Source organism: Lithobates pipiens, unplaced genomic scaffold (assembly GCF_037356315.1).
Source record: "Lithobates pipiens isolate NorthernLeopardFrog02 unplaced genomic scaffold, aLitPip1_a1.2 Scaffold_13, whole genome shotgun sequence".
NCBI lineage: Eukaryota > Metazoa > Chordata > Amphibia > Anura > Ranidae > Lithobates > Lithobates pipiens.
In genome coordinates this window covers 399,203,605-399,216,314 of record NW_027507718.1, presented here as the reverse complement: position 1 = coordinate 399,216,314, position 12,710 = coordinate 399,203,605, and the positions used below count along the sequence as shown (strand labels likewise).

Sequence of the window (12,710 nt, the reverse complement as noted above, 5' to 3'; positions counted from 1 at the left end):
GTACCAGGCTTGGTGCACACATCATTTCTCATAATGAACATCCCCCATGCCTCCAAATCTGTATGCTACCAGAAAGTCCAAAACTGGTAGTAGTAGTTAATCACATTCAATTGGACTTTTTCTGTAATGTTGAAGACATTTTGTCACTTACGCAAGCCACTCCTTCAATTCTAATGAGTGTCAGGAACAATAGACTAGCATGTATAGCTAGCTACACAGGTAGCATAGACACATTAATCCAATCACAAAGGAATATGTCAAGGCATATGTTAATTGTCCAAGAACAGGAAGGCAGGTGTGAAAGTTGTGGATTAACCTTGTTGTAATGGCATAGAAATGGGATTTACTAAAGGATCTGAGAGTGTTCACTTAATAAAAAAAAAAAAAATCTGCACAGGATTGGTTAATTGAAGTCAATCTTCACACAATTTATTGCATGAACATTTTCAGATCCTTTAGTAAATGAACCTCTGTGTCCCCTCCCCCTACTTGAATTCTCTGCGTATGCATTTGAGCAGTACAACACAACTCATCTCAGTCTGAGTTATAAAGTACAAGACCAGCAAGCGGCTTTTAACAAGTCAAATTCAGGTAGTTATGCTGCAAATATTTTTTTTTTCTTATTTTCCTATTTGTCTTCTGCTTGGAAGTCAACTTTCAGAGACCAGTCAATTTCAATAGCTGATATAATTGAACATTTTAGTGTATTTTACTTTAAATAAAAAAAGAACACTTGCAGTAGTTACAATTTGTTTATAGTTTTGAGAATTCTAATGAATTACCCCAAATCATTCACTCGTGTAAGAGAATAGGATATACAGTATACTGATCTGGATAACTATAATTTGTTGCACAAAAACTTAATTTGCTGAAAGTGTATACTTTTAGTTCTAGTTCTCAAAAACCTTTCTTTGCTGTGCCTTTGCATGTCATAACACCTACCACACTTAGGTCACCAAGCTGTTAAATTGTTTAGTTTACTGTAAGTTAACCAGTCTAAAACTCTAACACAGAGACAAATGCAACCCAATGCACCTATTGTGTTAATGTGCATTTTTGACGCATTTATTGTGTGTTTACAGTGTGATAAAAAATGTGCATTATCAAAGACTTGAAAAGAAGGAATTGACAAGCTTCAACTGCTCCCAGATTCAACATATAGCCTATTTTTGCCACACGGAAATAAAAGCAACGCTATATGTTTTTCAAATGTGAAAAGCTTTGTCTGCTGTCCACATTGTCCAATTGTAGGCTATTCAGGGAGCGACAAAAACATGGCTCAAATAACTGTTTCTAATGCTAGTGTGAACAGGGCCTTATTGCTGCATATGCCATATATGTCAGACTAGTGACTCTGAAGCCAGACACAGGCAACAAAGATTATCAGAAGGAAACCAAAAGAAGACAGCTCCTATGATTCTGTCTAGACAGGTGTGCTTTAAGCTGGCCTCTGGACATTTTGAGCTTTTAGTAACTAATGCAATACAGGCAAAACATTCTTTGAAATTCCCAATTGTGCTGCAGTATTCAAATCTTAAACATTCCAAAAACATGACATAAAAATGTACCTGGTCTTCCAATTATTCCTGCTAAGCCATTGTCACCCTTTTCTCCTTTTTGACCAGGAGGACCTAGAATATAAAATTCAGCAGTTTAAATAACAAAGGGGATAGTTGAAATAAATTGGTACTACTGTTGAAAATCCTTCATATTCATGTACAGATATCAAATAACAACTAACAACAAATGAGATCAAATACTTTTTTCATGAACCTACTACCTAGCAGGTTTGCAAGAAGGTCCTAGTAGTTTCTGACCAGGCTTTCTGATTAACATCACCTGACAGGGCAAGGTCACAGAACAACTTTAAGCCAGTGTTGCTTTTTCATAAAATTCCCAGAATCAGAATTGGTTACTGAGGTAACTCATTTATTATCTCTGTAAGGCAGTTAATGGGAAACTCTCTGATTCTTCAGCTGTTTATGTAAAAAAATATCCTTGTCTGATAGTATGTTAGATACAAAGACCCTCTTGAATGACACCAGGATTTCAGCCCTAAGGCTGAATTCTATTTAAGTAATCCTTCTTTTTCTCAAAATAAATTTTTAGGGATGTGGTACTAATTACGTTTTTTATTTGTTTTTTATTAGTAGTAACTTTGGGCTTAACATTACCTAGTCAGAAAGGTGAAAATGTAGACTAGTATACAGTATATATATATATATATATATATATATATATATATATATATATATATATATATATATATATATATATATATATATATATATATATATGTATATCAAATACAAATCAAGTTATTAAGCTTCGTCATTCATTTCATTTCAGGAATAGATGATTGAAAATCTACATATCAGCATATAAACATATAAACTCCAAGGATTCTTTAGATAGGACACTTGAAGCTCAGAAGGCAAGTACCTAGTCCACGTACATGCTGATCATCTCCAATACTGTATATATAATTAAGAAATGAAAATGAGAATACAAATCCCACAGAAAATAAAATTCCCACAAATCTTTAAAAGCAAAAGGTATGTGCATGTAGGCCCTCTAACAAATAAGAACTCAGATTTAGCCACTGAGAACAACAAGAAAGCAAACAAAATATTTTCTTTAACTTTGTGTATGCAAAAGAATATGTTCATGCTAATGTTTTGATATTATTTCAAATGCAATGCAGTGGCTTAACGGCTAAGTTCACCTCATGAGTAAAACAGTCCATACAGACAAGTGAGCTCTACTATATTACAATGCACTGTGAACTTTTGCAAAATACAGTCCAATGTGATTGGCATACCTGTAGGCTTCTGCTTGCACCCCTGAAGCCTGCCCAGTAAATGCCAAGAGCGTGGGCGCTTTTTCTCAGCATTAAAGTAGCAAACACCTTTTTCAAAAAGTGCAAATGTGAAGTGCACACTCCCTCTCCCTATCTCAGCAATGCTGAAACAACAGAAAATGTGCTCTGTGCTAAGGAAATTAAAAAGAGAAGTGTTATTAAAAATGACATTTGCTTTTGAATCTGCACCCAATGTATTTTTTTGTAAAGCTCAATGCAATATGGCAACCTGGAGGTGTTCTCTGTGCTTTTGGTGTACAGGACACCCCCAGAAATGCAATTTCCAGCTTGTGTGATTAGCTCACTGATTTCCCAAGTCTGCACTGAGATACAAGTTACATTTTAGGTATCCTCTGCATTAGAAATGCAGACACTGTAGCTTTTTTCAGCAGAACGTGAAGAGTGGACCAACTGATTATTTTGAATTAAACGCTTCTATTCAGAAACACTATCCAAAGGACATAGAGGAACAAACAGCTTTTTCTTCACAGCAGAAACAGGTATCTGCTATAAAATCTGTTAAAAGCCCTGAAGTATACACTGATCACCTAGATGGGAGTGCCGTTTTTTACTTTTTAGGATAACAAAGTAATACATTTTTTATTTTTTGGGGAAATGAACTGCTTTTATTTGGTGATATTTTCTTGAAAATTAATTTTTGTACAATCCATAGACAAAAGATGTTTGGTGATATTTTCTTGCAAAACAATGTTTTTTGTAATCCATAGACAAAAGCTTCAAGATTAAAATGGTCTTGATGTGATTAGGCAAAATAAACATGAAAAAAGCACCTGGGCTAGATAGCTTACATCCATAAATCCTCAAAAAGAGGAGCTTAGTTATTTCAAAGCCATTGTTCCTAATTTGTATATGATCTTTAATGAATGGGTGTGTGCCAAGGGATTGGAGTAAAACAAATGTGGTACTTATATTCAAATGCCTTTACCCAATAACCATAGACAAGGGAATTGAAGTTCTATTGTCTGAAAGACCTTGGAGTGGTTAGTAAAGAACCATATAAAAAAGTACGCAATGGAAAATAAAATAAAAAAATTAAAGCCAGGATGGATTTATGAAAGATACGTGTTAAATACAAATCTATATTCTTTATATGGGGAAGTAAACAAAAATGTGAATTAAAGGTTGGCTATGGAAGTAATTTATTTGGCTTCTGGAAAAGTGGTTGGTATGGATCTCAACATGTAAGATCTGTTGGTTTAAAATGATTCTTACTAGCCTGGGATTATCAAGTGGTCTAAGCCAAGTTTCATTACTCACATTACTCTTTTTTTCTTGTACATAATGTGACTAGTTGGGGTTATGTAGCTCAATGGTTGTGTCAAAACAGTGAGTTTACTCCACACCCGGATTAGTTTTCAGGGCTTTCCTACCCACTCCAAAATTAAAGAATGTCAAAAGTTCATACAGGTATGTCTTCCCACGCAGGGAGTTCTCATCATCAATACAAACCAATCATAACATTCAGCCTCCTGGCTCTCTTGGCAGCTTTACTGCTCTGATTAACCTCCCTGGCGGTACGATTATTTCGGATTTTAGGTGCTAAAAGCGGTACCATTATTTTGCATGAAAATTTGGCGTTTTATATTGTAGTCCTGCAATTCCTAGGAATAACTCACTTAAATCTGTCCAAACCAGAGTCTAGCAGACATCCCGGGTATAATAAAGTTTGAAAAATGAAATCATAAATTATGATATAATAAATAATTATAAATAATTGTACCAAATAATAATATAACAATAATAAAAATTATTCAATAATGTAATCAAATCAAAAACACTGAAATTTGCTCAGTTGCAGAATTGTCACTGTCATTACTTTTCAGTATTTGATGACAGATCTCCCCACAAATCGCTATCGCTCAATTCTGCGAGTGATTCCAATTTATTATCGCTGTTTTCTAGCTGGTCTAAAACCATTTTTGATGTAAAGGGACAGTTTTGGTTGCTATGGACAATCTCCAGTTTCCAGGTATAAAGAACAGTTTTTATTACATAAAACTGCATGCAGGACACTGGGCAGACCACTAGGGACAACGGGGATGTGAAATATTTACATACAGCAATGTAATCTGTAAGATTACATTATACTGTATGTTTACTGTTTTTTCACTTTTTGAATTTGGCGCCGATCCCCGTCCCCGTGCGTCGCAATGCTCGCAGGGCACGGAGATCGGCGATGTGATGCATCGAGCGAGACACGGCTCGCTCGTACAGCGGGGAGACAACGCTGGATCCGAGGGAGAAGGTAAGTAAACCTCCTCCTGGATCCAGCGATATGGTCCCGAGTCTGGCTCGGGGATACCGCTTTTGGTATGAAAATTCCCCCCCGAGCCAGACTCGGGAATACCGCCAGGGGGGTTAATACCTTTTGGTTCTCTTGACCATCAAAAGCATTCCAGTGTTTGTGCACAGATGCTATATCTCAGCTCCCTGCTGCTTTGTTCATCCTGGACTCTCTCTCAGGCTTGTGCCTTGGTCTGTCCTGTCCTGGACAGTACAGTGCATACAAGCACCTCTCACTGTTCCCTTTACACACTGACCACACACTGACCCTCTTTGGAGAGTGGGCCTCTGAGCTCTAATGCTCTGAGCTCTCATATAAAGCCAACACATACCTGCTCCATTAGTTTGCTTGCTTCTTAAAAAATCTGGTGTAAACCACCACATTAAACAGTGCCGTGGGCTCACCCTGCCACAGTTATTATAGTTTGGGTTTATTAATATTCATGTGTTTGCAATGGAAGCAGTTGGAGGCTCAGAAAGGATTTACACGCCGAAAGTTATAATGCAGTGTATAGGACGTCGTATTTTTCGTCCCGTCGTACGTGCCGTTCACGTCATCGCGCACGGTTTCAGCAAACTGTTCATCCGTCGTGTGTGGCCATGTCCGTCCATGCTAATTTTGAGCGGACTGTTTGCCGAAACTGTTTGACGGACAAAGTTGGGCGAACAGTCCCCGCGTGTGTACGCGGCCTAAGTGAACATTAAAAAAATTCCTTGTGCTTACTGTTGGTATGTATGCCCTGTGTGCTCCTAATGCCAATAATCAGGCAATGGAAATCATAGACTAAAGGCACTGAATCAGTCAGAATTGGTCATCAAAGCAATCACAAATGTAACATTTGACAGCCCGCCCCTTTCTTTGACAATGAAGGAAGGTAAAGAAGGAGGGTTGATGTCCTTGCAGGACCAGGGACAAGCAGGGCAGCAGAAGGAAGGCTATGATTTAATGGGGACGGGGGAAAATTAATGTGCCACTAAACGCCATTGACTCCAGCAAGGGAAGTAGAGAGGTAGACCTTTTATGTGGGTATACCTAGTAGAGAGATTCCTACTTATTTATTACAGACTAAAGATTAGCACACAATGCCAGCCTGGAGCTTCAAGGCAAGGAAACAAGTGAGATGCTTTCCTGTGTTAAATGAGACATAGTAAATTTACCCAAATCATTTGGGTATCAGTTCATAGAAAGGATGTCCTGAAATTGGAAAGCATTAAATTAATAAGACACATAAAGGACCTCAACTAGAAAGATATATAAAAGCAGAACATTTGAATAATGCGTTTGTTTCCGTGTATTGTGCAGATTGTGTGTGTTACATAGTTACATAGTCAGTCAAGTTGAAAAAAGACAAAGTCCATCTAGTTCAACCAAAAAAATAAAATACGATTCCATGTACACAATCCTTCACCCACAGTTGATCCAGATGAAGGTGAAAAACCTGAGCAAAGCATGATCCAATTTTCTACAGCGGGGGAAAAATTCCTTCCTTATCCCCCGAGAGGCAATCGGATTTTCCCTGGATCAACTTTACCTACAAATGTTAGTGGCTAGTTATATTATGTACATTTAGGAAAGAATCCAGGCCTTTTTTTTCAAGAAATCTACTGAGCTGGCCAGAACCACCTCTGGAGATAGTCTATTCCACATGTTTACTGTTATTACTGTGAAGAAACCTTTCCGTATTTGGAGATTCATTTTTTCCCCTCTAGACGTAAAGAGTGCCCCCTTGTCCTCTGTGATAACCTTAAAGTGAATAACTCCAACCAAGTTCACTATATGGACCACTTATGTATTTGCACATGTTGATCATATCCCCCTTAATCTCTTCTTCACAAGACAGAATAAATTCAGTTCATAGCTGAGTTCCTCCATGCCTCTTATCAGTTTTGGTTGCCTTTCTCTGCACATTCTCCAGTTCCCGGCTATACTTTTTGAGAACTGGTGCCAAAAATTGAACTGCATATTCTAGATGAGGTCTTACTAATGATTTGTACAGGGGCAAAATCATATCTCGCTCTCTGGGGTCCATACCTCTCTTAACCCTCTTAGCGGTAATCCCGAGTCTGGCTCGGGGTAGGAATATACTGACAGGAGCGGTAACCCCGAGCCAGACTCGGGATGGCTTCGCTCGATGCAGGGGAGGACACAGGGAGCGTTACTCACCTTGTCCCCTGGATCCAGCGATGTCCGCCGCGCTGTGCGATCGAGCTGTCCTCCACTCGATTCACAGTGCCGAATGCCGCCGAGCTCCGTTCCCTGCGACGTTACGGCGCACGGGAGCGGAGAACGGCGGCAAAATCAAAAAAGTTAAAACACACAAAACACACACAGTACTGTAATCTTACAGATTACAGTGCTGTATTAAAAAATACACACCCCCTTTGTCCCTAGTGGTCTGTGTAATGCCCTGCATGCACTTTTATATTATAAATACTGTTTTTTACTGCCTGGAATTTGGAGATTGTCCATAGCAACCAAAAAGTGAAAATTTTTCAGTGTTTTAGGATTTTATTACATTATTGAATAATTTTTTTTATTCTTTATTATATTATAAACTATATCATACCCGGGATGTCTGCTAGACTCTGGTTTGAACAGATTTGAGAGCGTTATTCCTAAGAATTACAGGACTACAAAATAAAAGCCAGATTTCCGTGCAAAATAATTGTACCGCTTTCAGCACCTAATTCCAGACTGAATCATACCGCCAGGGAGGTTAATATAAGAAAGGACTTTGCTCGCTTTGGAAACCGCAGGTTTGAATTGCATGCTATTATTGAGCTTATGATCTACCAAAACTCCCAGATCCTTCTCCACTATGGATTCCCCCAGTTGTACTCCCCCTAGCATGTATGATGCATGCATATTCTTAGCCCCCAAGTGCAAAACTTTACATTTATCAACATTAAACCTAATTTGCCACTTAGTTGCCCAATTAGACAGAGCATTGAGGTTGGCTTGTAATTTAGAGACATCCTGTAAGGACGTAATTCCACTGCATAGCTTGGTGTCATCTGCAAAAACAGAAATAGTACTTTTAATCCCAGACCCTATAACATTTATACAGATGTTAAAAAGTAAGGGTCCCAACACTGAACCATGGGGTACACCACTGAGAACATTAGACCATTCAGAGTAAGAATCACTAACCACTACTCTCTGAATTTGTTTTTTTTAACCAGTTATCTATCCATTTACAGATTGATCTTTCCAAGCCTGTAAACTTTACCTTACACATTAGACATGTGTGGGGGGGAACTGTGTCAAACCTTTTTGCAAAATCCAAGTATACCACATCCACAGTCAACCCTCTGTCCAAGGTTTTACTTACCTCCTCATAAAAAGAAATCAGGTTTGTTTGACAACTTCTGTCTTTCATGAATCCATGCTGCCAGTGCCTATTGCTTAAAATATTTTTCTCCAGCAAGAACTTGTCTATGTGGTATTTTATTAAACTCTCCAGTATCTTCTCGACTATAGAAGTTAAACGAACAGGTCTATAGTCACTTGGTAAAGACTTTCCCTTTTTAACCATAACGTGCCTTCCATAATGTCACATTCATGATAAAAATCGCTGATTGCCGCCAATACTAGTAAAAAAAATGTATTAATAAAAATGACATAAAACTACTGCATTTATCGGTGTATAACACGCACCGGCGTATAATACGTATCCCAAGTTTAGGAGGGAATTTTAAGGAAAAAAATTGTTTAGGAGGGAAGTTTAAGGAAAAAAACTTACATTTAAATGCCCATAAATGCAGCCTTATCAGTGTCCATCTGCAGCCTTGTCATGCAGCCTTGTCCATCATTGCACCCTTGTCAGTATCATATGCAGCTTTGTCATGCAGCCTTGTCCATCATTGCAGCCTTTTCATGCAGCCTTGTCCATCGTTGTATCCTTGTCAGTGTCATTTTCAGCCTTGTCAGTTTTATTTGCAGCTTTTATTTTTAAAAATGGGGCCGCCGAGAAGTCCTGCGTATCTCGGCGGCGCTCGGTAGTTCTCGGCCGCCCTCGACGGCTTTCGTCCCTTCTCATCGAAAGCCACCCAGAGGCTCCAAAACGGTGGAGGATCGGCGTATAACACGCACCTGCGATTTCCCCCTGATTTTAAGGGGAGCTGTCCTCCACTCGATTCACAGTGCCGAATGCCGCCGAGCTCCGTTCCCTGCGACGTTACGGCGCACGGGAGCGGAGAACGGCGGCAAAATCAAAAAAGTTAAAACACACAAAACACACACAGTACTGTAATCTTACAGATTACAGTGCTGTATTAAAAAATACACACCCCCTTTGTCCCTAGTGGTCTGTGTAATGCCCTGCATGCACTTTTATATTATAAATACTGTTTTTTACTGCCTGGAATTTGGAGATTGTCCATAGCAACCAAAAAGTGAAAATTTTTCAGTGTTTTAGGATTTTATTACATTATTGAATAATTTTTTTTATTCTTTATTATATTATAAACTATATCATACCCGGGATGTCTGCTAGACTCTGGTTTGAACAGATTTGAGAGCGTTATTCCTAAGAATTACAGGACTACAAAATAAAAGCCAGATTTCCGTGCAAAATAATTGTACCGCTTTCAGCACCTAATTCCAGACTGAATCATACCGCCAGGGAGGTTAATATAAGAAAGGACTTTGCTCGCTTTGGAAACCGCAGGTTTGAATTGCATGCTATTATTGAGCTTATGATCTACCAAAACTCCCAGATCCTTCTCCACTATGGATTCCCCCAGTTGTACTCCCCCTAGCATGTATGATGCATGCATATTCTTAGCCCCCAAGTGCAAAACTTTACATTTATCAACATTAAACCTAATTTGCCACTTAGTTGCCCAATTAGACAGAGCATTGAGGTTGGCTTGTAATTTAGAGACATCCTGTAAGGACGTAATTCCACTGCATAGCTTGGTGTCATCTGCAAAAACAGAAATAGTACTTTTAATCCCAGACCCTATAACATTTATACAGATGTTAAAAAGTAAGGGTCCCAACACTGAACCATGGGGTACACCACTGAGAACATTAGACCATTCAGAGTAAGAATCACTAACCACTACTCTCTGAATTTGTTTTTTTTAACCAGTTATCTATCCATTTACAGATTGATCTTTCCAAGCCTGTAAACTTTACCTTACACATTAGACATGTGTGGGGGGGAACTGTGTCAAACCTTTTTGCAAAATCCAAGTATACCACATCCACAGTCAACCCTCTGTCCAAGGTTTTACTTACCTCCTCATAAAAAGAAATCAGGTTTGTTTGACAACTTCTGTCTTTCATGAATCCATGCTGCCAGTGCCTATTGCTTAAAATATTTTTCTCCAGCAAGAACTTGTCTATGTGGTATTTTATTAAACTCTCCAGTATCTTCTCGACTATAGAAGTTAAACGAACAGGTCTATAGTCACTTGGTAAAGACTTTCCCTTTTTAACCATAACGTGCCTTCCATAATGTCACATTCATGATAAAAATCGCTGATTGCCGCCAATACTAGTAAAAAAAATGTATTAATAAAAATGACATAAAACTACTGCATTTATCGGTGTATAACACGCACCGGCGTATAATACGTATCCCAAGTTTAGGAGGGAATTTTAAGGAAAAAAATTGTTTAGGAGGGAAGTTTAAGGAAAAAAACTTACATTTAAATGCCCATAAATGCAGCCTTATCAGTGTCCATCTGCAGCCTTGTCATGCAGCCTTGTCCATCATTGCACCCTTGTCAGTATCATATGCAGCTTTGTCATGCAGCCTTGTCCATCATTGCAGCCTTTTCATGCAGCCTTGTCCATCGTTGTATCCTTGTCAGTGTCATTTTCAGCCTTGTCAGTTTTATTTGCAGCTTTTATTTTTAAAAATGGGGCCGCCGAGAAGTCCTGCGTATCTCGGCGGCGCTCGGTAGTTCTCGGCCGCCCTCGACGGCTTTCGTCCCTTCTCATCGAAAGCCACCCAGAGGCTCCAAAATGGTGGAGGATCGGCGTATAACACGCACCTGCGATTTCCCCCTGATTTTAAGGGGAAAAAGTGTGCATTATGCGCCGATAAATACGGTATCCCCTATTTTATAGATGCTATAACTTTGTGATTGTGATTTTTTTTTAACCAAAAATATGTAGAAGAATGCATATTGGCCTAAACTGAGGAAAAAAAAATGTATATATTTTTTGGAGATATTTATTATAGCAAAAAGTAAAAAATAATGTGTTTTTTTTTTCAAAATTGTCGCTCATTTTTTGTTTATAGCGCAAAAAATAAAAACCGCAGAGGTGATCAAATACCACCAAAAGAAAGCTCTATTTGTGAGAAAAAAGTGGTCTGGTCTTTAGCCAGCCAAAGGATCCGGGACTGGTGGTTAAATATGGTCACCACATTGACCCCTACGCAAATCCAGTGATACTATATCAGTTATTATTGAGTCCCTAAAAATGTGCATGTGTGTAATGTGTACATTCTGTGATTGTTTATGAACATAATGCAGTGCTGTGTGTATGTTTGTAATATTAAAACCATGTGTTTGTGTGTAATGTTCAGATTGTGTGTATGTTTATGCATGTATTGCAAATTGTGTGTACTGTGCAGATTGTATGTATACAGTATTTAGGTTGCATTCACACAGGTGATTGATTGCTGCTATTGGGTTTCACAGCTGGGAACGGATAGGTGCAGCCTCCCATACTATACACTGCAATGATAGGCGGTCAGCAGCCATAATTTTTTGTGGTTGTTCACACAGCCAGCAAATAACTGAAGTGCATCCAGCTATTATCACCACAACTAATCGATATCTGTGTGAGCCGTCACAAAAGCCTGACAGGCTGGATTCACACCTATGCATTTTTAGTGCTTTTTGCATTTTGCAGATTCGCATTACAAAACGTGTTCCATAGGAAACCATTATAAATGGACTGTAGTACAAATGTACAAAATGCAAAAAGCACTAAAAATGCATAGATGTGAATCCAGCCTCATTGCAGTGTAGGGCTATCTGATCACAGCTGTCAGGATTTGCACCATTGTTCAACACCCATGCAAATGCACTTTATGTATATAATGCAGTGCTGTGTGTGGTGTATTGATTGGTTTGTGCAAAAATAATAGCGTCTGCAAACTATGTGATGTATTTATGTAATTTTTATTTTTAATTTATTAACTTTTTACTAGTAATGGCAGGGATCAGCGACTTATAGCGGGATTGTGATATTGCGCCGGACAATCAGACACTTTCTAACACTTTTTGGAGACCAGTGACACAAATACAGTGATAAGTGCTAAAAAATATTCACTGTCACCATACTAATGACAATGACTGGGAAGGGGTTAACATCAGTGGTGATCACAGAGTTAACTGTGTGCCTAGCCAGTGCTTGTATACTGTGTGGGAGGTTTTTTTTACTAGGGGGAAGGCATTGATCCATGTTGTTGCTTTGTAGAAACACAGGATCAATACCTTCCCTACTGACATAACGGCTTTTGTGTGTGGTAATGTACTGATTGTGTGCATGTTTGTGTGGTGGTACCAGTAATAAACAGTA

At 38.6% G+C, this 12,710-nt stretch overlaps 1 protein-coding gene across 1 annotated transcript in view; it reads right to left on the bottom strand.

Annotated features, from left to right (window-relative positions):
• The window catches only part of MSR1 (macrophage scavenger receptor 1), a 55,986-nt gene that overhangs the window by 16,239 nt on the left and 27,037 nt on the right, over positions 1-12,710 (bottom strand). The window contains exon 6 of the mRNA XM_077477419.1: positions 1,569-1,631. Coding sequence (XP_077333545.1) covers positions 1,569-1,631 — 63 coding nt within the window. The remainder of the gene's footprint in view (positions 1-1,568; positions 1,632-12,710) is intronic.